The sequence below is a fragment of the Quercus suber genome, unplaced genomic scaffold (assembly GCF_002906115.3).
Source record: "Quercus suber isolate HL8 unplaced genomic scaffold, Cork oak 2.0 scaffold_348, whole genome shotgun sequence".
Taxonomy (NCBI): Eukaryota; Viridiplantae; Streptophyta; class Magnoliopsida; order Fagales; family Fagaceae; genus Quercus; species Quercus suber.
Window position 1 is genome coordinate 628,810 of NW_027069800.1, and position 27,683 is coordinate 656,492.

General features: G+C 33.9%; 2 protein-coding genes and 1 long non-coding RNA gene across 4 annotated transcripts in view; 2 read left to right on the forward strand and 1 right to left on the reverse strand.

The window, feature by feature from the left end:
• LOC112035825 (DNA topoisomerase 3-beta) overlaps positions 1 to 12,699 on the forward strand; it is a 41,563-nt gene extending 28,864 nt beyond the window's left edge. For both annotated transcript variants that reach the window (XM_065759969.1, XM_065759967.1), the window contains exons 11-15: positions 289 to 457; positions 792 to 920; positions 1,037 to 1,249; positions 10,873 to 11,052; positions 11,754 to 12,699. In XM_065759969.1, the coding sequence (XP_065616041.1) occupies positions 289 to 457; positions 792 to 920; positions 1,037 to 1,249; positions 10,873 to 11,052; positions 11,754 to 12,389 (1,327 nt within the window). In that variant the 3' untranslated portion in view covers positions 12,390 to 12,699. The remainder of the gene's footprint in view (positions 1 to 288; positions 458 to 791; positions 921 to 1,036; positions 1,250 to 10,872; positions 11,053 to 11,753) is intronic.
• A 7,137-nt stretch (positions 12,700 to 19,836) lies between these two features.
• LOC136061757 (uncharacterized) lies at positions 19,837 to 20,739 on the forward strand. The gene is made up of 3 exons (XR_010623604.1): positions 19,837 to 19,916; positions 20,002 to 20,094; positions 20,176 to 20,739. It is a non-coding gene; the product is annotated as an uncharacterized LOC136061757 (long non-coding RNA).
• Positions 20,740 to 25,288: 4,549 nt separating this feature from the next.
• On the reverse strand, positions 25,289 to 27,181 carry LOC112022304 (mannan endo-1,4-beta-mannosidase 7; the record flags this gene model as incomplete). The annotated part of the gene is given in 3 exon segments (XM_065759972.1): positions 25,289 to 25,981; positions 26,065 to 26,258; positions 27,059 to 27,181. Coding segments are annotated over 3 exon segments (747 nt in total), but the record flags the coding sequence as incomplete, so codon positions are not given.
• Between the last annotated feature and the right edge of the window lie 502 nt (positions 27,182 to 27,683).

Consider the following 27,683-nt stretch of genomic DNA (forward strand, 5'->3'; position numbering starts at 1 on the left):
ACTAGACTCGAGCTTGGGTTTGTAGTATTTGCACAAGTAAACCTCTTAAAGCTCTGCTCATATTCAGCACCGTTTTTGTAGGTAATTAAATGTAGTCAAGCATGAATTCATGAACTAATTGATTTATGACCACTGCATTCTCTCTCTTCTTTTGTGATTAAGTTGCAAATGCTCTTTAGGCTCAAAGCTTTTGTCTACTTTTAATCTGTTTTGAGCAAAGGTTTCCCCTCCTCATACGCATCATGTATGAAGCTGAAGAAAGCCATTTATTCTTTTAATCTATTCCAGGACAAAGGTCAAATTTTCAATTGGTGGAGAATGCTTCCATTGCACTGGGCAGCACGTTATAGATGAAGGATTTACATCTATTATGCCATGGTTGGCAGTAACTGAGAGAAATCTTCCTCGGTTTACAAAAGGAGAGAAGATAGAAGCTTCAAAAGTGGAGCTATATGAGGTAGTAATTTTATCCTCCTAAAAAACTATTATATTTGTTTACAATTTTCCATTTATCCATTTTTTAATTTCGATTGAGCTGTTAGAAATTCAAAATGCTCTTGTATTCACCTTTTTGGGGGTGGAGAAATGGGGCTGGGGGTTGGTTGATGGGCAGAGAGTTTGGCTCTAACATGCTGCCTCTCCTTTAAGGATAGGATGATATGCTACTCTCTAAGATGATATTGAATAAGGGGAAAACAAGGAATGGAAAAAGCTAAAATCAAATATCTTGATATACTGATGGTGCATTTTATTATGTTATTGATGATATCTGAATTTCAAATAATCTCCAGGGGAGTACCATGCCTCCAGAATATCTTAGTGAGAGTGAACTGATTTCCCTGATGGAGAAGAATGGAATAGGCACAGATGCTTCAATACCTGTGCATATTAACAACATATGTGAGCGCAACTATGTGCAGGTTTCTGAATCTTTATATTGCTAAATGACTTGTCTCATTTGGGACATTCCATGGGTTTGTGTAGAAAAATTCTCTCTTTCCAAGATTTGAATATTCTCTTTACAATGAAATTGCAGGTACAAGCTGGCAGGAAGTTGGTTCCAACCAGCCTGGGTATCACCCTGATAAGAGGCTATCAATGTATTGATCCAGATCTCTGTTTGCCAGATATTCGAAGTTTCATTGAGCAACAGATTACTCTTGTTGCTAAAGGTCAAATGGATCATTTTCGTGTTGTGCAGCATGTCCTACAACAGTTCAAACAAAAGTTCACTTATTTTGTTAAGCAGGTGAGAAAATTTCATCTTGTTCTCTCCCCCCACCCCCCACGCGAGTGCTTCTTTTACTACTTGCTCACTGTTATCTTCCAATTAAAAAGGGGAATTATGCCTTGTGTATTTCTCAACCTGCTTATTGAAGCCCTAATCCCTGGTCCTTGGGGTTTGCTGCACAAATACTTTCCGCCATTCAGCTTTGTGTGGTGCTTGATCTTTTTCTTAAGTGTAGGATCAATGGATCATGTTCCTTTGCACTTATGTAATTGTGTTCTTATTTGCTTTAATAACCTTCAATTCAAATACTGGTGCAACCTTTGGTCTGTATTCCATGTTATCAAATTGTTTGTAAATGACTTATGTTGTCCTGAATTTGTACCATCTTTTGCTTGCCCTGATTGCACCCATTCCTTTCTTTGATCATCCCTGTATTTCTATCCATCCATGTCAATATCCTTATTTCAGCTGAACATTTCTGTATATGTACATTTGTCTGGCACATACCTTACATGTCTCACTGACTATAATGTTGTTTAATAATGTAGAGAGAAAGTGACCCATTTTCACCTTTGCTCTTTATCCTATTGATTGAGGTGCTTAGTAGGTAGGATGATTACTATAGCAGTGATGGGAGGAAGATTGTCGGGCTTCAAGATAGAGGGAGGAGAGGAGAGGAACTAGTAATTCCCCATTGATTTTATGTTGTTGACACTATCTTATTTTGTAATGCAAATATGGAAAATATCTGAGCACTGAGATGGGTGTTGATTTGGTTTGAAACAGTTATGGGTTGAGGGTCAATTTGAATAAGATTATATAAGATGTAAGGCGGGTTCTTAGCAAAGGATTATGTGGGCCTACTATTGTGGCCACTTAGTTTAGAATGATTAAATTGAAAGGACCAAGAGTTGGGTAGCAGTGTGGGAGAAATTCTCTCTCAAGAGGGGAAGAATTTGAGAGGGTGAGATGCCTTCTGAGAATTAAATATGAGCAAGATTCCCAGTGGACTACAGACGGAGTAGAATTTCCACATGGAGTGGGAGTGTGGAAAGGAATAAGAGCAGGTTTTGGGAGTCCTATAAATTTATTAGATTTAAAATTGGGGATGGCATGAGGGTGAGGGTATACGGCTTGATGCATGGTGTGGGAACAAGGCTTTTAATTGGTTAGTTTATGATCCTTTCCAAATTGCAGCTAACAAACATGCTAGGGTTAGTGATTATTTGGATGTTAGGGGTAAAGTAGTGCATAGTACCNTGTGGGCGGGGGGGGGGGGGGGGGGGGGGGGTGTTGCAAATAGATTTGAGAGACTGCAACATGAATCATCTGGTAGATTGGAGACAGGTGACACTATCGTTGAGAATGGGGCAGTTTGGCCTTTTTTCCCCTCCTAAAAGCTGGACCGGGCAAAGAACTGGAAATGGGAGTGGTTTTTAGTTTTCTAGTCCAACTGGGGTTCAAACAGTGGTTAAATAATTTAATTAATAATAATTTAATAATATTAAATAGAATAAATTTTTATGGTTTCTATTTTATTTTTGGATGTTTCAAAATATTTTTCAGAGGTACTTCTTGTTTTGACCTTGGAAGAAGATTTATAAACACTTGTAGTTAATTATCATGCAAATTTTCATGCCACTGTAGTACATTTTCAGTGTACTTGGGTTGGCTATCTTTAATAAAAAGTTCTTACATTATATATCAAAAAAAAAAAAAAAAAAATTATCATGCTAAATTTGGAACTTTTCTTCTCTAGAATGAAAGACAGAAAAAGAGTGGCTCCTTTATTAGTACAAGAATTCTTAATATCATTTTATTTTTTCAATCTTGGATTTCCATTGGGTGCACCTATAACTTACCAATTTAAAAAAAAAAAAAAAAAAAAATCAATGAGGGATTTATTGTTTTGTAAGAAAGACTTATTGAAAGTCCCAGATTGAAATGAAAGGGGACACTATACTTCCTTCTCACTAAATACCTCTCCATCAGGAATTTCAAACATGAATACATTGTTTAGTTTTTGCAAGGGCATAAACATTCTTTAGTTTTTAATGTTGGGCTAGCTTATGTGTAAACCTAACATATAAGGGTCATTTATTTATTTATATATATATATATTAGATTGTTACTTATAAAAAAATAATATATAACGTTTCTTTTGTAAAATAAGAAAAAAAATATATTATAATAAAAAAAGGGACAAAACTGATCAAACTGCTCAAAACGAGGAAGCGGTTTGACTGGTTTTGACCCCTTCCAATTTTTTCCTGGTTTTTAATTTGGACCAACAGTCTAGGTCCAGTTCACTGTTCAACTGGTCGGACTGGCTGCTCTGGTCTGCTTTAAAAATTTAAGCTCCTTCAACTTTGCATTGTTGGATAAGTGAATATGGTGCTTTACTCAGGGAAATGACCAATTGTGGAGATGCCTTCTGAGAATTAAATATGAGCAAGATTCCCAGTGGACTACAGACGGAGTAGAATTTCCACATGGAGTGGGAGTGTGGAAAGGAATAAGAGCAGGTTTTGGGAGTCCTATAAATTTATTAGATTAAAATTGGGATTTAGGGGTAAAGTAGTGCATAGTACCCTGTGTCCCTATCTATGTTAGGCAATTGCAGGATTGGGAATTATTGTCTCCCTGCCCTGTTTGATTTACTGTATTCTCAATGGGTTCAGCTTTGGACAGAAGACAGCATATTGGAAACTAGATAGAAATGGTGACTAAATCCATGTGTATGCTTGCTAGCCTGCTGTGAGGATACAGAAGGAAACCAAGTCCCTTTAGAAGTCTTGAACCTAGTACCATTGTGCTTGATGTGGACTTTGTGGAGAGAGAGAAATGGAAGAATTTATGGGGGGCAGGAGTTGTCAGGTGCAAGGGTTAACTCAGTATTTGTCAACTCATTATTTCATTGGATATTAGTAGGTATGGATAGACCCAATGGTAATGTAGACTTTTCATTTTTTAGAGTTTGTTTGTGTTGTAGGTTGGTGTACACTCAATACACTCACTGCATCCAATGTACTGCTGTACTTATTTTATTATCAATAGTAATTCTTATTACCAAAAAAAAAATCGTACTGCCTTAATTCAATTCACTCCACAGTATTCCAGCTTTTGCCTTTGTTCAATTATTTTTGTTTATATGGTAAAATTCTTTGGTATTTGGACAGAACAATACTCTAATAGAGTGTCACTAAAAAAATTTGTCACAATCGTGTAAGATTACAATTTTTTCCATTCTGACAATTTGATATACTTTTATTGTCCTTAAGGCATCAATACACAAAGTTCAAAGAAAGATGTGTATGAACCCTTTTTTTTAAAAAAAAAAACTTTAATTTTTTTGACAGTGTAGCTTATGAACCTTGATGTACCTGTTAAGATCATATTTTCTGTGTTTTTTTTTTCTTTCTCAAATGGACTACTGTTAAGTTGGTTGACCTATTGTCCAGCACATGTATGAACGTGTTATTGGGCACAATTAAATATAAAACCTTTTTCATCATGTTCGCCACCATGAACATGATGTTCAGTTTTTTTTCAATAAAAGTATTATTACCTATAAAAAAAAATATATAAAACTTTTAAGCTCTAAAGATCTATTATATGTGAGTAGTGTCTACTGGCATAATGCAATCTGGAGTTTAAGAGAGAGAAAAAAAATTTTTTCTCTTACAGGGAAGTATAATTTCCTTAAAAAGCACAAAAAGGGGGTGCCACCTAGTACATGGGAAGTTTACAAAGGAAGAGAGTCTTAGGGAGAGAGATATGAGGGGCTAACAATTTTTACATATTTTTCTTTTGAGTGGTATTAGTGGTAATTCTAAATTACACCTGGTGAAATGGCTGAGGTTTGTAGGCCTGTGCAGCTTGGGGGGCTGGGTATAAGACGTTTGATAAGTTTTAACTCTGCCTTGTTAGGCAAGTGGTTGTAGAGGTATGGCATAGAGACAGATGCTTTATGGAGGAAGGTTATAGAGGCAAAATATGGGAATGTTTGGGGTGGTTGGTGCATGAAAACGGTGACAAGTGTGTATGTGGTGTTAGCCTCTGGAAGTTTATTAGAAGTGGCTGGTTGAACTTTTCTAAACTCCTATGGTATGAGGTGGGTGATGGTACTGGAGTGAAGATTTGGAAGCATGTGTGGTGTGGGGATTGTACCCTCAAAGAGGATTTTGCAAAACTTTACTGTCTTAGTAGGGTGGCGGAGGTTATGGGTTGGTCTGGTGGGAGGATTCATTGAGATGTTCAATTTCGTCGTCCATCTTAGGATTGGGAGCAAGAATCTTTTGATCGGTTTATGGGCATTGTCTACTCTTCGACCGTGAGGGGCTTTGGCCCTAACAAGGTTTGTTGGAGACTAGCTAGGAGTAGAGGCTTTATGATGCAGGAGACGTAAGAAGATTTTTATTTAGTATTATTTATGTTTGCAAGTCAATTGTATTTTTATATTTTAGATCCTAATAGTTTATTAGGCTATTAGTATTTTAATTTGGAAGCAAGGTTATTTTTGTAATAAGGTAATTAGAGTTTCCTAGCCAATTAGAACTAGGGTTTAGCAATCCTTTATAAGCAATCTATTGTATTTCTTGAGGGGATAGTTGATATTTTGATAAATGAAAAAAATGGCCGTTTGGTCTCTTTTGGTCTGGTGTTGACTCCAGGTTTACCTTAGGTACTGACTCTAGTGGTTTCCCCGCTTGCTACTAACTCCAAGTTAGAACTAGGTGCTGAATCTTAGGTCATATCCATTTATTTTTTTCGTTGTTTTAATTTTGTTTTGGTCGTCCTGCGTCAGTTTTGGTATCAGAGCAAACACCGATTTGTTTGAAGCATCATCACAAGTCAATCTAGAACTAGAAAAAAAAAAAAAAAAAAAAAAAGACATTCACCATATTTTTTCCCCCACTAGAAATCCAGCCACCATACCACCTTCAAAATCCCTTCCCACATCTCTACCAAACCAACATTAGAAAACCATCTATCAATACCCACGGGGCCGCACGTATCAAGCCACCAAAAGGTTACCCAACAACCTAAGCCCTTTGACCCAACAACCAACAAACCCCACAGCTAGACTTGGTCAAGTTCTTTCAAAGGGTTCTTCACACGCCACCACCCATTGGAAAGCCAACGCTGCCATCCCAATAAATGATTGAAGCGCCAACCTATTCCTCAGCCACTTTGAGTTCCTCCTTTGTCTCAGTGCAACACCGCTCCACCTTGCCATCTCAGAGTACCGTGCCGCCAACCCACTCCACCAGAATAGTACTGCAAGAATTCATTAATGTTGACCTCACCCTGTCATCCCAAAGTCGTTGCCCACAGCCATCACAAGACCGCCGCTGTTGCAACAAATAGCTAGTCCATCGAACCCATATCAGAGGTAACCCGATAGTCCCATTTGAGTTCTTTCTTCCTAGCGGCACTAGTGTCCTGTTTCACTCTCAATTAGGGGTGTCAATGTTCGACCCAACCCGCGAACACGACACGAACCCGACATCGGTTTTTGTGGGTTAGGGAAGGGCTTTAGCGGGTTTGGGTCATAAATGGGTCAGCCCGAAAGCGACACAATAGAAACATGTCATAAGCAGGTCAAGCCACGTAATTCTCAATAGATACGTTTGACACGCCAATTTATTTGTGTCAACCCGAAATGACTCATTTAAGACAATCCATTTAACTAGTATAACAAATAAATATTATTTTATTTTAGATTTATCAAATACCTTTTAGATCCAACCTATATTTTAAATTTAAAAAGAAAAACAAGTAATAACAAAAACTTACAAGGGATATAATTGGAAATTGAAACTTTACAAACCCTGAGGATATTATATTTTTGTTGACTATGTCATTTTATTTTTGTTGAACTATGTTATTTTGAATTTGGGTTGAAGTGTATGCACTTCTTTTGGGGTGCAAAGAACTTATTTCTAGATAGATATTATATTTTTGTTGAATTATATTATTTTGAATGTGGGTTAAAAACTTGAAGTGTATGCACTACTTTTGGGATGTAAAATATATATATATATATATATATTTCTAGATGGATGTCTCAATACACACTTGTTTCAACCCATAAAAGACATACCAACCCAACTTGCCACTTAAACCATTAGACCCAGAAGTCAACTTGTGCACTTCAACTTTGAGCATAAAATTTAGTTTCAATCTTTGTGTTTCACTATTTTGTGCCTCATAGCTGAAAATGACTTCGTTTGATGGAAAGCTTGAGAAGCGGCTTAAAGATAGAGAATTTGAGAAGCAAATTCAGGAGGCTGGGAGTAGACTCCTTAATCCTCCTTCCTCCGTTGATGATCCTCTTACTCTTCTTGATAAAGTTGAAAATTTGTTAGCATATGTGGAGCAAGAACCATCCAAATCAATGCAAGATGCACTTTTACCCTTAGTGAAGGCATTGATCACTAATAAACTTTTGAGACATGTTGAAATAGGTGTGAAGGTTTCAGTTGTATCTTGCATTATTGAGATTACAAGGATAACAACACCAGATGCCCCATATAAGGATGAGCAAATTAAAGTAATATTTTAGTTGATTGTGACAGTATTTGAAAATATGCTTCATGTGTATACTCGCTTTTATAAGTGGTTTCAATTCTTGATACCATTGCAAAGGTCAAGTTATGCTTGGTGATGCTGGATCTTGAGTGTGATGCATTGGTTGTTGAGATGTTTCAAAGTTTCTTCAATATAATTAGATCCCACTATCCACCTGTTGTACTTTCAGCCATGGAAACAATTATGAATCTGGTCATAGATGAAAGTGAAGACATTTCCTTGGATCTTTTTAGTTCACTTTTTGCTAGTGTAAGAAAGGAAAATCGAAATGTTTCACCTATGTTGTGGAAATTGGGGAAGCAAATAATCACTAGGATTAATGCCCAGTTAGAAATGGCACCCACTCAAAAACAATGCAGCAAGCTTAACGGTGCAATAGGATGTGAAAGTTGAAGTTGTTGAATGTGCTTTTGATCAACCATCCATGGTGCTTGAAGATCTACATCTTGGTGAAGTCGAAGAGGTTAAAATCACACTGTTTCCTATGGTTTATAAGGTTCAAGACGATATTATACTGATTCTACACATTGATTTTGTTATTCCAAATGAGTTTGATGTGGTGGAATTCAAGGTTTTTCTTTTCCCTGTGCTCCCTAAGGTGATTCCAAATATGAAGTAAGTGTTACTTGTCAACATCCTAATCCTTCAATGCTTTAAAACTCGAGCTCAAGTTTTCTCCAACCAGAGGAGAATGATGCGGGAGACGAAAGAAGATTTTTATTTAGTATTATTTATGTTTGCAAGTCAATTGTATTTTTATGTTTTAGGTCTTAGTAGTTTATTAGGCTATTAATATTTTAATTTGGAAGTAAGGTTATTTTTGTAATAAGGCAATTAGGGTTTCCTAGCCAATTAAATCTAGGGTGTAGCAATCCTTTATAAGCAATCTATTGTACTCCTTAAGGGGATAGTTGATATTTTGATAAATGAAAAAAATAGCCGTTTGGTCTCTTTAGGTCTGGTGCTGATTCTAGGTCTACCCTAGATGCTGACTCTTATTGGTTTCCCCGCTTGGTGTTGACTCCAAGTCAGACCTAGGTGCTAACTCATAGGTCATATTCATTTATTTTTCCATTGTTTTAATTTTGTTCAGGTTGTCTTGCATCACTTTAAGGTTAATGGATTTTATCTTTCATTCCACCCTCCTACTCTTACTTCTTTCCCTTGGAGAATGGTGTGGCAATCGAAGGTTCTTCCAAGGGTAGCTTTTTTCTCATGGTCTGCTTCTTTAGGGAAGATTCTTACAACTGAAAACCTTCGCAAAAGGTGTATTATTGTTCTTGATTAGTGTCATATGTGTAAGACGTGTGAGAAGTCAGTGGATCATCTTCTTCTTCATTGCCCCATAGCATTTGAGTTGTGGTCTTTGGTGTTTTGTCTGGGGTTATGCCACATAAGGTAATGAGTTGTTTAAGTCTTGACAAGGTAAGTTTGGGCGTCATTGCAATATAGGCTTTTGGAGACTCGTGCCGCATTGTTTGATGTGGTGTATTTGGTGTGGGAGGAATGCTAGATGTTTTAAGGGATGTGAATGGTCCTTGCTAGAGATTAAGTCTTTCTTCTGCCATACTCTCCTTGTTTGTAGTGTGGCTCTGTCGCATTTTACTTGTTTTTCCATTCATGTTTTACTTGATCATTGTAATTTTGGTTCTTGATTTTTGCCCCAATGTACTTGGGTTGGCTTCTTTTTTAACAAATTTTTTTTGTAACCTATCCAATTTTTATTTTTTTTTACAATTTAAGGCTTTAGTTGAAATTTCCTCTTTAGTCTCTTTTCCATGTTCTTTGATTGTTTTGTCAATTTGGTGATAACTTATCTATATAGTATAATTTTAAAACTAGTTCTATGTAAAATGTTCTAATACTTTTAAGGTGATTTTTCTAGTTGCTCAAGGCCAGATGTTGCTTAGGAAGTTAAGCGCTTAGACCACTAGTATTCAACTCATTGACGAGACTCCCATAGAAGAATCCCTAAGGAATACGAAGTCGAGTTCCCTTGAATAAGAATGCATACTTTATAATGTAGGAGGTGGCGTGATGGGCACCAAACTGCATACAACAGTTTCAAACAGGACCAAAATATGGATCACTAATGTATAGGTCCTCAAATATTTAAAAGAGAACTGTGTATCTCATAGTAATAAGGAAACGTAAACATCAATTCAAAACCTCGGCTGTTGGTGACACAGTAGTTAGAATGCCAGATCAAGTGTGTTTGGCATTGGCTTTTAGCATTCTCTTATAGCTTTTAACTTTTATGTCCAGCATTTTAAAACCTCACATTTTCCCACTTTTTTCAAGGTACAAATATACTATAGTACACTTTCAGCAAAAAGTTAGATAAGTTGTTCCCAAATGGACACCAAGTGACTCAGCACAAGTAACTGTACTTAGCTAGTCATGAAGATTTAATTTATTCTTTGTAAGCTAGCCTATTGCCATGATGGAAAGTTTTAGATGTGTTTATAGGAGGCTTGTAATGCACATGTTGATGTCATAGTTTCACACACACACACACACACGATTTTTCCAGAAGTTGAGGCTTTCATCCATAACTTGATACACAAGCATATATTACAATGGGTGCGTACACAAACTATGCCTATGCTATTTCCTTAATTCTTTTTTAAAATATTAAGACTCTTGCATTGTCTTCCCCCTCGGTATTATAAATGAGGGAACTCCTCATCATCCCTCTTAAGCCTTAGCACATTGAGCCCCTCCTATCCCTCTCCCACTTGCATAATTGCATTCTCTCTCTCTCTCTCTCTCTCTCTCTTCAGCACATTGATGCTCAGTCTTATTCTCACTATGTGCGGAAGTATTTTGGGTTAGGGGAAATTATAGAAGATAATCACTAGAAGCATTGATGTGGATGATGCATGGCATTTTTTTTCCTGATCTAAGAGTGCGTTTGACTCAATGTTTTATTTTAGATATTGTTTTCATTGATCTGGTGTGCAGTTACAACCCTCTTGAATCTATAGCTACATTCGTTCTTAGCTCATCATTCAACTTTTCCCCCTCCTTCTTTTGACCCTTTCCAGATTGAAAATATGGATGCATTGTTTGAAGCACAGTTTTCTCCACTTGCTGACTCCGGACGTGCTCTTAGTAAGTGCGGTAAATGCCTGCGGTACATGAAATACATCTCTATGCAACCATCACGTCTGTTCTGTGGTACATGTGAGGAGGTTTATTATCTTCCTCAAAATGGTACCATCAAGGTAATTTTATTTATTTATAATTAATTTTCATTCTTTAACGTGTACCTTCAATACCTTCAAAATCTATTCCCCCTTTTTTAGTATAATTGGTGGATATATTTTACTACATTCTCAGGACTTCATATAGAACATAAGGTTGGTTTCTGAACAATAATGGTTTACCTTGTATACAATTTCTATATTGCCTTTGTACTCTACTTAAATTTTTGTTCCTCTCTCTCTCTCTCTCTCTCTCTCTCTCTCTTCATATATATCAATAAACAAGGTTGGGTCCTATTCACCGGTTCATTGGAAACTGAGCTAAGGTCATGTTTTTAATTTGGTCCTCAAGTTTTTATATCTTCATTTTGGCCCTTTCTGTGCTACTATGTACAGTGTTAGATTAATAAAAAAATAAATTTTCATGAAGAAATGGACCCTCTCCATTTCAAACAGAAGGAGAGGATCCTAATTCATCTTTTACTTTTAGTTCTGAGAGTTAGTGGTGTAATTTAACATTATCAGCCTTGATTTCAGTCTAATTAACTTTGTTTCTTTCTTTAGCCAAAAGTAAATTGGTGTTGTATTTCTCCACTCAAATTAGAACTGTTATTACTTACTACTTTTTGTCCAGCATGAATTTATTAGCATCTTATGTCCAACACCCATCACTGAATATCTTCTTATTTGATATATAACCAAAAAAATTTATTTATCTGCAGTTATACAAGGAACTTTCTTGCCCTTTAGACAACTTTGAGCTTCTGATCTGTTCCATGCCTGGCCCAGAAGGCAAGTCATTCCCACTCTGCCCATACTGCTACAATAGCCCTCCATTTGAAGGTGTGGACACACTCTTTGGTGCTGTTAAAACCGGTAATTCTGGCAAATTGGGGAAGGGAGCTGGAATGCCCTGCTCCCTCTGCCCACACCCCACATGCCGACATTCACTGATTGCCCAAGGAGTATGTGCTTGTCCAGAATGTAGTGGGACACTTGTTCTAGACCCTGTAAGTGCTCCGAAGTGGAGACTTAATTGCAATATGTGCAATTGCCTTGTCTTCCTCCCTCAAGGTGCTCACAAGATTTCCACTACTCAGGAGCGATGTCCTGATTGTGACTCTAAAATCATAGAAGTTGACTTCAACAAGAAGACAACACCTTTGGAGGATGGAGCTACCATATATGTTGGTTGCATTCTTTGCGATGAGTTGCTTCATTCACTTGTGGAGATGAAGCATGGCAAATCATTTTACAAGCGCATGGGTTCCAGAGGAAGGGGAAGAGGAGCTGGAAGAGGAAGAGGACGGAGTAGCGGGAAAAGGGTGGACCCCAAAATGAGTTTCCGAGATTTCTGAACTACACATGATATACATACTTTGACATCTGAAACTGCCAGCGCTGTTCAACTTAGAAACTGTTTGTTGTTTTCCCTTTTCGAAGCAAAGTTGACATTTGGGTTATGTAGAGAGTGCTGTCGTCCATGACAAGGGATTATGTCTTGTTGTGTGGAGTGGCTCTAGTCAGGTTGAGATTTGGTCTTGACTATTGAGGGGATTGAGTTCTTTTATGTATTTGTAATTCTTATGTAAAAAGAAACAAGTTGTGAAATTTTTCTGTACCTAGACAGACATGCCGTAATTTATGTAAGTTTATTTTTAATGGTCCTTTATTATTATTACTTTTTTTTATTTTTTTTATTTTTTTATTTTATAGGTAGAGGTAGTGGGGGAGGGGGAAGAGTTTTTTAGAAAACATGAGAATGAAAACCATTAAATTTTGTCATACATGCATCTGCTGGAATGTATGAAGTCATTATTTTATTTTCTCTACTTTTCCTTCGTGATTTTGACGCCTCTTTTTTTTTTCTTTTTTAATTTTTTTGGTGGTGTCACCGTTCGAAGTCTCTTTTCATTGCAAAAAATATATATACTTTTCTTGTTTTGTGAAAATTATTTTTATGATTATAGTGATTAGGGCTGTCCATAGGGCCACTGGCTGACCCAATGTCCAGGTGATCAAGTAACGGGTTTTTGGGCCTTAAGAATTATGGGTTTGGGCTGAGTAGCGGATCCAATGATCCTGATTCGTTGAAATCAACTCAGCTGAATATATATATATATATATATATATATTAAAGATTTGCATGATTAGGTGTTGCACCCTCATTGTGTGGAATTCCAACCTTAGCACATATTAAGTTTATTTTTTCCTTGATCAAAATACATCTCTCTTTCTCTCTCTCTCTCTCTCTCTCTCATGTGAATGGTATGGAATGGGATTAAATCTATGCATTTGGATTAAAGTGACCTTTTTTGGTTGATGAAAAAATACTTTATTGAACAGAGAAACAAAGACAACACCAATCAAGGAACAAAAAAAAAATTACAAGTTTAAGACCACTTAAGGACTGAGCTACCATATTAGCTAGCCTTGGAACCCAAGAGATAGAAACATAAGAGTAAGTTACAAGAAGAGATTGCATGTTAGCTAAGATTGAAGCAATTTTCCAAGGTGGGGGAAAAATCAACTCATGAATAGCATCATGATAGATCTTAGAATTTGGCTTAGTAATAACATTCTTAGTCTTTTTTTTTTAATTTTTTTGGTGGTGTCACCGTTCGAAGTCTCTTTTCATTGCAAAAAATATATATACTTTTCTTGTTTTGTGAAAATTATTTTTATGATTGTAGTGATTAGGGCTGTCCATAGGGCCACCGGCTGACCCAATGTCCAGGTGATCAAGTAACGGGTTTTTGGGCCTTAAGAATTATGGGTTTGGGTTGAGTAGCGGATCCAATGATCCTGATTCGTTGAAATCAACTCAGCTGAATATATATATATATATATATTAAAGATTTGCATGATTAGGTGTTGCACCCTCATTGTTTGGAATTCCAACCTTAGCACATATTAAGTTTATTTTTTCCTTGATCAAAATACATCTCTCTCTCTCTCTCTCTCATGTGAATGGTATGGAATGGGATTATATCTATGCATTTGGATTAAAGTGACCTTTTTTGGTTGATGAAAAAAATACTTTATTGAACAGAGAAACAAAGACTAGCTTCTTCCCTAATAACATAAACAAAACAGGGAGGGCAACTACCCCAATCAAGGAACAAAAAAAAAAAATTACAAGTTTAAGACCACTTAAGGACTGAGCTACCATATTAGCTAGCCTTGGAACCCAAGAGATAGAAACATAAGAGTAAGTTACAAGAAGAGATTGCATGTTAGCTAAGATTGAAGCAGTTTTCCAAGGTGGGGGAAAAATCAACTCATGAATAGCATCATGATAGATCTTAGAATTTGGCTTAGTAATAACATTCTTAGTCTCCAACTTAGCAGCCAATGATAGAGCCAATCTAACAACTTTATCCTCTGCCAAGCAGAGGGAAATGTGGTTTTCGCCTTTTGAGAGCAAGCAAAAATCAAATCAGCTCTCCAATCTCTAGCCACCAAGGCTAAATAGGGTGACTACATCTTTGTCATAAACACTTTTGAAACATTATAATTCAAACCCTATACAGATATTTGGAAACACGTCATATTTTAAACAAATATATATTTTTAATATGGATTCTCAATTGATTAAATCATGGTCGACTATATATATTTTATTTTTATTTTTCTCTATTCTATTCTATTTAAAGTCATACCTTTTGTTACTTCCCTAATTGACATGCATTTTTTTTTTTTAAATTACTTCTACTAATATTATTATATTATTTTGGCCTCCTTGTACTTTTAAAAAAAAAAAAAATCCACCAGCAAAATTTAATTACCATATGCAAAAAAAAAAGTGTAATTTGGACAAAATACCCCTAAAAAAATTTCCTTTGTTTTTCCTCAATTGGAGTGAACTAGAAAAGTTTGGATTGAGTCAGATCTAAATGTGGGTTAGGGTAAGTATGTGGAGTAGTTATGAATTTTATTTCATTTTTATTTAAAAAGAACAAAACAAAACCGTGGTAAACAAATATAACATAACATATATATATATATATATATATACACACACTATACTATACTATACTATTGCGATTAAAAATTGTAATTGCGCCAAGTGACTTTACCAAAATGCATAAATATTTTTAGATTTTTATATATATATATATATATATATATTTTGTTCTTATCTTCTTCTCCTATAATTTTTAAGTTGATAAAATCTTAATTTGATTACAATCCAAATTCTTCATCTAATTCTTTTTTTATTATAATTTATAAGTTGATAAAAAAAATATCAATTTGATTAAATCCAAAATCTTCAATCTATCCTTATTTTTTATTTAAATTATATTACTACACGTACACACAAAAAAAAAAAAAAAAAAACTTTTTACACGTAAAAAAACAACAAATGTCCAAATGCTCCTGTTCAAACCTAAGTGCAATGTGCTGCTTAATTTGGTTGGCTGGCATTACTGCATACATTGGCTTGGAGTGCTGGCATTTACTCCCTGGCCTTTCCATTCTTCTGGATTGTTTATTTTCTATGCAATACTAATATGTTTATTTTTAGATATGCAAACATCCGGTAATGTAAAGAGAATTAAGGGTATTTAACTTGATAAAATTTAGTACAAAATGTTGTAGCTTAGGCTACAAACTCACTTAATAAAATAAATATTACTGCATATTTTGAAAATCTAACGTTGAATTACATGTTATTTACGCTCTTAATGACATGTCAATTTTTGTGTCAATCGGATATTATTTACTATATAATCTATAATCTTATATTTTATGCATAATTTTAAATTACAAAAACTTGCAATTTAAAAATTTATTGATGACATAGTTATTGATCTTTAATTTTCTTGAAATTTTGCAAACATGGAGATATAAGAAGAAGATGCAATCCAATGGTGAATTTGTCAAAATTTACCTCCAATAAAGAGATATTGAGTAGTTTATAGCTAAAATTACAATCAATTTTGTAGCTAAACTTGTCCATTTAACTTTGTAATGAGAAAGACAAAAAGATTTATTTTTATCCAAAACACTAACGATGCGTTAATTCAAACTAAAAAAGAAATAAGTAAACGTGAATAATGGCAATTAGGAATATGATAGATTTAAAAAAAGAAGAAGTTATAATCAACTTAGAAGTTTAAAGTTATTCAAAGAAAAGAAGTTAAACTCAACATAACTTTATTATATAAAATTCTTTTCAACTAATATTAGACTTTTTGTTCATATCAACTTTTTCAATGTACAGAGTGTGTGTGTGTGTGTTGTTTTTATATAATAATTCATAATGAATACCTACCATAGTTCTTTTTCTCTATTATTCTCTTCTTTTACTTACAACCTTTGAGTATGTATTTGTTTACTCTAATTATTTTTCCATTAAATTCAATAAGTTTTGTGCATTTTTTGTCTTTTGGTTAACCTTCTTTTTTCTTTTTCTTTTTTGAGGAAAAGGTAAATGAAACTTTATTACTGAAAAAAAAAAAAAAAAAAAAAAAAAAACCCCACATCGTCCAAATCCTGTGGAAGTTCTTCTAACCTAATTTGCTTAAGTTTTATCCAATTTATATGATTATGGTTTGAGAATCAATTATTAAATATACTTAGGCATGATTTTTTAAAATTATTTTGTGTTTTATGACATGGGTTCCAATGGTGATATGTTGCTTTCATCCTCTTAATTTTGATTTAGACAACAACCATTAAATTTTCTAGTAAAGAACATTGACAGACAAGAACAAGGATACTCTAAAAATATATTCTACAAAGAGGTATTCAATGAATCAACAATCTCCCAATGATACAAAATTTTGATTAGAGCACAATTGGTATGTTACAAAATAATAATTTTTTTTTAGGTACTATCATTTTATATTTGATAGTTATTATACCAGTACAATTTAATCCTTTTTTATTATAATAATTATTTATTTCGTTATTGTTTATCAAACAAAATATATGTGGGGTCATAAAGCCTAATGATATGCATCCACCTTCTGTACTGGGTCTGAAGCCCATGATAAGACCCATAATTGCATATAAAGAAGGCAATGGAAATCATGACAGCCTAGGAAACTGTGCCGAGGACAATTCTATCCTCAGCTAGCAAGGCTGAGGACGATATAAAGAGACTTATCGACAAAAATAACATTCCAAAGTACCCCAGGGAAGAATATAAGTATAGCAAGCAAGCACTATGGAGCATGGCGGCAGAGCAATTCTAGGAAAAGTCACAACCTCCACATTAAATGCTCCATAACTAACACTCTGGCCACATTAAATGTGGAAATGATACCTGAGCAATGACTTTTTAGACTCACAGCTACTACCTAAGAGCTTTGGGAGGAAGGTTGATGTGACAAAGATCAACAACAGTAGATTTGACATGCACGTGTATGGTAGAAATGAAGGAGGAAAGTATTATATAAGAAGGAAGGAGCTCTGAGAAAAGGGATCAAAATTTTTGACCAAAGAAACGTTGTAGCAACATGAGCTAACTTTGTAACCATTGTCACTGTCAATTAAGAAATAATAAGTGAAAGCTCCTTGAACTAGTGCCGATTATTGAATTACTTGCCTAAATCCATACTTGTTTTACTTATTCATTCCTTAAATCACCTTCAACTGTTGTTACACTTTTTAAATCCCAATTCTTCTACTCACTCTCTACAAATTTATTGTATTGGGCTTATTGGGTTTGAGTCCACTTATCCCCAGGGCAAAGTGCTCAAATCTGGCCCCCACAGATATATTTTAGGAATATCTTACTCTTATATTATATTTCCTAAAATATAATATTTTTAAAATTTGAAGAAAAAAAAAATTAGTTATTTTTTTATGATTTTTTATTTTCATAATTATTATAGTGCATGTGGAAAGTTTGTTTATTTAGAAATATATTAATTATAGAAATTAATACATCTACTAAAGAATAGTTATTACATCCCTTCTAGAGATAAATAATTATTCTTTATTTTAAAGAATAGCTATTCATAAGGAATGACTATTTCCTATAATAAAACATAATCAAACTACTGAATAGTTTACATTACAGTGCCTATTACACTTTACCAAACATTCTCTTAATGTTAGAAATTATTACACCTATTAAGGAATAGTTATTACAACATTTTTAGAGATGAATATTATTTCTCATTTTAAAAAATAGCTATTCATAATTTCGTAAGGAATGACTATTCGTTGTAATAAAAACATAACCAAACTATTGAATAGCTAAACCGTAAGAATAGTTATTATATTACAGTATCTATTACAGTCTACCAAACATGATATAAGTCTTTTCATTAGTGTTTGTTTGGTTGTGGGGTGGAAAAATAGGACATAAAAAATGGAAAAGAGATGGAAAATGGGAGATAGAAAAGAATTTAGTTTTCTCCTATGGTGTTTGGTTGGGGGTGGAAAAGTGAAGGAATGAAAAACTTTTTTATTTGTAAGGAGAAAAAAAAAGATAAAAAATGTAATTTGTATAAATTTACTCTCATGCCTTGTTAGATTTTAAAAAAATAATAATAATAATAATAAAAAATTAGAGGGGAAAAACAATTGAATGAGAAGTACCAAAAAAAGACAAAAATAATGGGAGAAAAAACTTGAAACAAATGGGTGACAAAAAATGACAAAATCGAAAAAAAAAAAAAAAAAACACTCAAAACTCGTTTGAATGTTCAACAAGGGACTTTTGGTCAAACACATCCGGAAATTTTATTGTATTTTTCTCTTTAGTTTTCTTCCCAATTTAGGAAGATTACATTTTGGTAGGTCTAGGGAGAAAATACTCGGAGTCTCACCAATTTTCCATCCAAAAATCACCCCAACGACACCCAAAAGAATATTTTCGGCAAAACTACGTCATTGTTCTCTGATGTTTATCCTATAAATGCAATTGGTCTCTTAAGTTTCAAGTGAAAACTATTAGTTCCTTAAATTTCAAGTAAACACTATTAGTCCCTTAAGTTTTAAAAATGAACATAATTTGTTATTTTGTTAACTGTCATTAGTAGTATTACATTACATACATAACTAACCAAACGGTGTCATGACTTTTTTTTTAATGATGTGGCAACTATTTAATGAATTTTTTTTTTTTTTTAACATTACTATTTAAAATTATTATTCCTAAACGGGTTGTCAAAATTTGTTGAGTCAAAAGCCTTTGAACTCGAAATCAGATGATGGGGCGATTATTCTCGCTAGGAGCTAGCCGAGCTTCATTCACGAGAAATGACAGGAACCTGGTTGAACTTGAGACTAGACAGCCTCTGGACTCTTTGGGACTATGGGCCTTTGATCTTAACAAGGAAATGGGAAATTGCCCAAGACTGTGTAGTTGGACTTCGGCTGGGACTTAGGCTGGCAAATTGCCCCAGATTGTGTAGTTGGGCTTTGGCTTGGAAATAAGGATGCTTAGGTGTTCAAACTAATTTGTTGATGGTTTTTTATTTTATTTTTCTATACTACTATTTAAGAGGTTGTATCTGTTTGGACTGGATTTTTTTTTTCTTCAAAATACCCCTATTATTCCCTAAGTTCAAGAATGAACAAAACTAAAGGATAGTCCGGTAAAAATATACTTCTAACTTTTACTAAAATATTGTCTACAAAATAGGATCACAATTTTATTTATTTATTTATTTTTACAATTTCAAGCAAAATAAATCCTAAATTTTAGGATTTTAGAATCCTCTACTAATAGCCTACTGACCAACACGGTTTTATATTAAAAAAAATGTTTTAGGTATTTTTATTCCTAAAAGTTTGCCTATTATTTAGAAGCAATTTCCTCCACAATTTTATAATTTTATCTTTAAAGATAACTTCCCCTGTATTATTTTTCTCTTTCAAACTTTACATATATAGCAATTGTTTACAGAGTCATCATATGAACGGTTGGTTTTTTTTTTTTTCCTTCTCATTTTACTTTGTATTTTGCAATTATATTCTAACACAATTGATTCTCTATTTTCTGTATAGTGATGAGATGGTGAAGTTGAAGTAAATGCAAAGGAATTTAAGAAACTTTAAGAACCAAAAAATTCATTGATAGAATCCTCACATGAGCAGTTGGTACATTTTTTTTTCTTTCTCATTTAACTTTGCATTTTGCAACTATTTTCTAACAAAGTTGATTCTCTAATTTCTGTATAGGGAAGAAAGGGTGGAGTTGAAGTAAATGCAAAGGAATTTAAGACCCAAACAATTCATTGAAGGTATGTTCTTAAATTCTTAGTAGGAAATTTCATTAAAATTTTGCATAAAAATTTGCATTCTAGTTATAGGCTTATCTCTTTTGTGTTCAATGGGAACCCAAGTAATCAAGTACTCAACTAATGTAGCCTAGATGTAACAACCATAAAAAAAGAGTTTGTTATTTGGCAAAGGTGAATTATTTATTGATATGAGTTCATTTGACACAAACATGCTATCCGAGAAAGTGCCAGAGTTTTCAATGGCAGTTGGGCAAGAAAAAAGAGTCTTGGAATGAAAAGAACCTGATGAAATCTGAAAGGAATTGGCATACCCTTTATATGTAAAATGCACAAGAAGAACCAAGAAACATGTACCAAGAATGAGAATGGGAGTTGAAGTTTGTTGTTTGTGAATAAAGGATTCTAAAATGTAAACCGGATGAGTATTATGCATTTGTGATGAGTATTATGCATTTAACTTCAAGCATTACTCCAAGTTTTCACTTTTCTTTCTTCAAAATTTTTTTTCTTCCTTTATCAAGGCTTAACTTTTCTTTTTCTTTGCAATAAAAAAAAAAAACTTAACTTTAAAAAAAAATATATATATTTCAATAACCGGTTTCCTTAATCTCATCTCACGTTTGGTTTCTTTTTTTCCTTAAATTTCTTTTTTTTTTTTGAAGAAAAATATATACTAAAAAGTAGAAATCAATCATATCCAAAAGAAATCCAAAAATTTCAAATACCACATTCAAACCCACGTTCAACTTCTATAAAAAAAAAAAAAAAATAAAAAAAAAAAAAAAAACCACGTTCAAATTTATCCCAAAAAAAAAAAAAAAACCCCTACTTTCAAATACTTAACAAAACTTTTGGATAACTACTAATAAAAACACTTAAGGAAGTTAAAAATATGCAACACATGTATATGTTTTGAAATTCAAATTCTTAAATCTTCTATTTTTTGGGTAAGGGTAATTTAGAGCATTTATTATAATTTGGAATTACTATATTTTTCAATCACCAAAAAAAAAAAAAAAAAAAAAAAAAAAAAAAAAGAACTTAAGGGTGTGATGAAAAAATTATTTCATCACACATAATACTCGTTAGACCCCTAGATTTTTTTTTTTTTTTTGTGATTGGAAAATATAATAATCTCGAATTATAATAAATGCTCTAAATTAACNCAGTATCTCACATGTCTTTTTTTTTCTTTTTTTCTTTTTTTTTTTTTTTTTTTTTTTGTGTGTGTGTTTTCTCAAAACTTTCAACAAGAAACTAATCACTGTTCGTGTCAAATGAGCACATAGCGAGGTAAATCACTGGCCCAATGAGTCTTTTCAAAGTGCTGGTGCTTGGACTTCAACTAGGGAGCTCCTAATCTAACCCAAGACAGCCACTTGGATTAATCTCTACAATTTTCTTATCTTTTCGATCAATTAGCAATTGATTTAAGGTCCCAAGATGTTTTTTATTGACACTTCAATGGCATACTCAATGATAATATGCTTGCTATACATTTTACATGCTTACTTCACTTCCTATATTGCAAGTGATCTGCTCATCCTTAAACAGAATGAATTGCACCAGATCACTCTGCCATTTATGATTAACTGCTCCTTTCTAGGAAACTACACCACAATCTAGATTTTTTGGTTATCTTTAAAATGCCTTTTTATACATTGGTGCAGATGATTGCCGAACTCTTTCATAATTAACCATAAACACACACTCACACACACATCTTGGTACTTCAGTTTATGAGCTGAATGCTACTTTTGCTTGGTGGGTCAATGAAATAACTTTGTTTTGGGGACCTTGATTGATCCTATATCCATCTCTAGATTGAGATTTTTTTGTTCCTATTTTGCCAATTATTTCAGGCAAATGTATCCAGGAATCAAATAGTTGATATTGACTATTTTCACCCGTGTTTGGAAACAAAAAGGCCTCATTTAAATATATCGCCTTAGTCCTCCAAATTTGTTGGGCGGTCCCTGGTGATTGGTGCCAATTGTGGCTATGGTTATGATACTTTAGCAATGGTCAATATGCTTGCTGATGAATTAGCCAGGACTTTGTTTATGCATTGTATATTCAGAATGATGCTTTAGAGAATACTTCTTTGCTAGAAGAGTTGTTTGATCCCAACTAGTTGCCCTTTAACATATATGGATCTTTAGTTCTATACTAAATTCCTTTTAGCCATTTTTTTTTTTTTTACCAGGTCAGGAATGTACCGAACACAGGAAGTCTTTAGCTAATACAGCTATTACAAAAGATTTGGTCCAACCAAAGAGAATGTATGGGGGACTTGATGCATGTCTTGATCTTGAGGTAGTTCCCTGCGAAATGTGGCCAGGAATGGCTTGGACTATGAGTTTGATTCCTTGCTGGCTTAAGTGTTGGATGTCTGCAAATGGTGCCCTGCTATACCAATGGAATTCCTTGTTTTGCTTCCACCTCTGTTCTCTTCCTTCACTGTGAGTGATGATGATAATGCTTGTGAACCCCAACTGTGTAACTTTTATGACTGCACTTTGTATGTCAATCTGCTTGGCTATGAATGTGGACCAGGTTTTAGTGGTGTCATTGGCTTCCAAAATTCTACTTCCCTCCTGCTTATGGCTTCAAAGGAAATTCCACTTCTTGTACGCAGTTTATTTCTGATTCCATCTGCTTTGATATGGAGTTGCCAGGCCTGCACACTTATGTGTTGGTGGGCCTATTTGGTTTTTCCCCTTGTCCTGTTACATATGCTATTTGGTACCTGCCTATCAAATGTTTTGAGGTTAGTAAGGCTTCGATTGGGCTTGCCTGTTTCCCTTCATGGTTGCCAAATATCAAATGCTATTTGGTACCTGTATATATAAAATGTTGTTTATTTTTATAAACATATTTAGATTTTATATCCTAAAATTTCAAAATTTAGATTTTTCCCTGCTGAAGTTCTATTCTATTTGCATCGACAACCCCTCCGTCACTATTTTCTGCTAAATGTCATAAAAACATGCCACATGTGTTTAGTTTTTCCAATAAAATGATGTCACGTCATTTTTGTAACCTAAAAAAATTAAAAATGACATGGCATGATAAAAATGACTTGGCATCATTTTATTGAACTAAACATCTAAACACGCATGGTAAGCTTATGTGACACTTAATGGAACATATGGATGGGGAGTTGTTGATGCAAACGGAATAGAACTTTAAGGGGCAAAATCCAAATTCTGAAACTTCAAGGTTTAAAATCCAAATATCCCAAACTTTAGGGATGTAGTTTGCAATTTTGCTTAATAAAATTGGTATTAACTTTAGCATTTTCTTGTATTTATGATTCTACATTCCTTTTATTTTATGATATATTTATTTACTTCGGAAGGGCATATTTATGATTATTGTTTTTTTTTTTTTTTAAGAATTGAAACTCTTAACTCACAACCAATGTGGGATAAACATTTTTTTTTTTTTGAGGAAACAATAATACTTATTAGAACACACAAACTAGCATATAGAGTTTTTTAAACAGACTTGTAATATATTGCATAACTAAAGTACCACTACAAAAGAGTCTAACCTTTGTAGTAATAGTCTGAGGTTATAAGGACTGAATCTCTAACACACACAATTAATGTGGAATAAACATCTTTATTTTGTTTTTGAGAAAACAGTAATACTTATTACAACACACAAATATGAAAGTAATATATAGAGTTTTTTACACTAAAGTAGTACTTTACATTGATTGTTAAAATCACTGCTTCGTTGGTTTGTTCTTCAATGCTCTCCCTAGATTTGCTAGTCTGTTTTATTGTCTATTTTATTATTGCTTTTCGATTTGTCATTTTGTTTATGTAGTTGTGACCACAAGATGTTTAATGTTTCGTAGGAAAATCGAGGGAAGTCGAACCTTGCAAAAAACTATAAACTACACAATATATATTTGTTGTGTACTATGCTTGTTTCGTTGGAAAATTGAGAGAATATAAATAGAAGATTGACTTTTTTTTTTGGTTTGACAATTAGTAACCACATGGATTGAGGCTTTAGGTACCTTCCCATATGACCATATTTGTAAGATTTATCTGTGTGAAAATATAACGAGAAGGGTTGAAATTTGAATGCCTTTTTTGGTTACGGAATTCTATTGATCTTGGAAAATTGTTGTGATTGAGAAGGTAGGTAGCCAATAGATTTGGACCCATCTTTTTGCAGTTGTTATGGTTGTGATTATTTATATCTTCTTTTAAATCAACCCCTCTCCTGTTTCCTAAAATAGAAATACTTTGTAGACTAATGCTTTTATTTATTTATATTAGTCTAGTCAGGGATTGCGGCCATGCTGAAGAGTGAAGAATGCAACGATTATGGCTTGTTTGGATTAAAGGGTGAGAGAGGGGGAGCAGAGTAGAGTTGGCTGAAATACTCCCCCTTAATCTAAATGGACCATTAAAGATGGAATGGTCATTTGGATGATTAGATCTTTGATACTTGCAAAGACTTCTTGTCAAGATTGAGCCATTGCTGCAAGCATTTTTGCAGCTAGTTTTTGGTTTTAAATTGCAAGCAGTAATGAACACTAGCAGGAATGCCCCTATATATGTAAATCACTAATTCCTTAGATATCTGTAAGAAGGCCTCCTAGTTCCTGAATAAAAAAAACTGTTGTTTGTTTCCATTTAGGCCAAACTACAATCTTGATCTCTGTACATTAGTCACACTTCCAATTTTGCCTAAATAATTTTAGTCTCTGTACATTTGTCATAGTTTCAATTTAGTCTTTATACATTTAGTTGTATTAAGTTCATCCTTCAAATTTCAATATGAAGACCCATAACAATTAAATGTGTTAATTTCATCCTTTAATTTTCAAAATGAATTCAATGTCACCCATCAATTTTAAAATTTATGATATTTTTATTCTCATAAGTTGATTTTATTGAAATTAAAATTGACTTGATTTTGAAAATAAAATGACATAATTGACAAAATTAATAGTTGAGAGATGAAATTGACACAATTAAATATATAGGGATGAAGTTGAAACTACCCCATTGTTGGATGACTCAGACTAAAAGTATAATTTGCCTTTTATTTATTTTTACTGGAAGTCCACAACTCTAGTCCTGGGTGATGTTAAAAACTAAAAATATTAGACACTCAGCTTAATACATTGGTGTAAATCTCTTTACTCTTTTTTCAATCCTACTCTCCTGGATGAAAAAATATCACCTGTAACATATAATTCACCTCCTAAAAGTCATACATTTCCAGTACACAGCTTATAATGTGGGTAATCTGTAACTACTCTTAATATTGTTGGGATTCTCTTCGCTCAATTTCCATTATTATTGCCCCTGCTTTTAATCTCTCTTGCTCTCTTCCACTTCTCAATGTTTCTCAGCCTAGCATACATCTTTCTAATCTTACCAAGCTTTTGAGACTCCTGAGCAATCACACTAGCTATTGAGGGGTTCTCACTGAGGATTATTTCATACCCATCTCGGAAATTGTCCAGTCCTGCAGCAAGAAGTTGCCAGAACAAGCCGCCAACGGCTGCACCTCCACCACTTGCAGATGAATAGATTGTTGAGTAAACTGTGTTGAAAAGCTCGTCCCTTTGTTTATTACCAGATGACTTCAAAGACTTTCCAAACTCTGCAAATAGAACTGGTTTGTGAAGGATTTTCTGTGCATCTTGTATATGATCATTAAGCCAACTTTTCAAAAATGAGAGTTGGTTTTCATCACTAGAGCCAGGCAACCTGCTCATCAAACAAAATAAACCTCTTAAGGAAATGATTGTTAGTTAAATGTTAGCAGAAACTTTACTTAATTTAATCCATACCATTGATCAGGGTATGCGTGAACTGTGGCAAAGTCGATGCCAGGGATTTGATTATTTGTGATGAAATCTGTTCCTACTTGAAAATTAGGATTTGAAGGCTGCTTTGATGCTCCATAAAACCCTTCTAGACCAACTTCTAGTAAGTGATTTCCATCTATGGATTTCAGGTAGGATGCCATCTCTGTAATCCAGGCCTGTAAGAGAAACTCATTATAGTAAAACCAAATATATACCTTTTTTTTTTTTAAAACAAACTTGCAATTTGATATATTTTTCTTGTTCAGAGTGTGTGACTGGTATTATATGCATGATATAATAAAAGCCATGTTTCACAATTTCTTATGCTTAAGGCATTAGTGAAGAGGTTAGCTCATCAGGCCTTTGTGCAGTTACCAATGCCTTCTATCCAAATTCAAATCCAAGAATTGTCTCTCCAAGAAAAAATAAGAATAAGGTTATTTAATAATCACTTGTCTCAGTCTCAACCCCGCAAAAGTCGAAGTTATATATGCTGAGTATGACCTTTTTTTTTCCAAGGCAATGGTGAAATTGGTGAAACTAACTCTTTCTTAACTGATGCTAATGCAAGAACAAAGTCACGGACAATTTTTTTCTTTTTCTTTTTCTAAAATTTATATAATCAACCTGTCCAAAGCCTAGTTAATAGGTTAGGTTCAATTCCTGCCCCTTCCTGCTTCAAGCAGGTAACCAAAGAAAATCTATTCCATCAATTTATCTTGGGACAGTTGAAATGTTGGACACTTATGACTTAAGTGCATGATAGGGACCGCTAAGGCGCTAAGCACCAGGTGAATTTAACATAACACCAACTCCAATTTAAAAACATGAGGATGAGGTCTCTCTCTCTTTGGAAAAAACACAAAATATTGCTGCAAAATACTGTTTTCAAAAGTGACTTTGGTCGAAGTAAAAAGTATACATGGGAAACACATTTTTAGATTTTAAGAGTCTGATTTGGGAGGTTTTTGCTAACCTGAATGGTCTTTCCTGATTTATCTGAAGGGCACCTGGGTTCATTCATAAGCTCCCATGCCATTATGGTTGGATCATCTTTGTAAGCAATTCCAGTAAGGCTATTACGCCTTGTAAGAACAGTCTGTTACACAATACCCAAAAAAAAAAAAAAAAGGGTGAAGAAATCATCCTCAGATGTTACAGATTGGCCCTGATCTTTTGCCCAGTCCACATACTGTTTCTTTCCTCCAAAGTTCTCATAGTTATTCACCAAACTCAACACTACCTTAATATCATATTTTTTAGCTTCAGATATTACAAAATCCAACCCCTACAAACCAAACCAAACCAAAACAATAAAAAAAAATGTCATTAAAAAAAAGTGCAAAAGAAAAAGCAATAACAATTCTAATCAAAACTAACCTGGAACATTTGTCATTGTAGGAGCCAGGAGAGTCCTGCAGAGGTCTATATCCTCCATCACTGAAAGCCCAAGTTCTTGCAATTCTAAGACCATGTTTTGTAGCGTCTTGAAAGGCAGATGAAACTTTGTCTCTCTGAGATGAGTCGGAGGCCACATACATCATCCAGTAGGCATTAAATCCATTTGCATAGTAGGGGCCCCATTCAATATAAGCTGCACT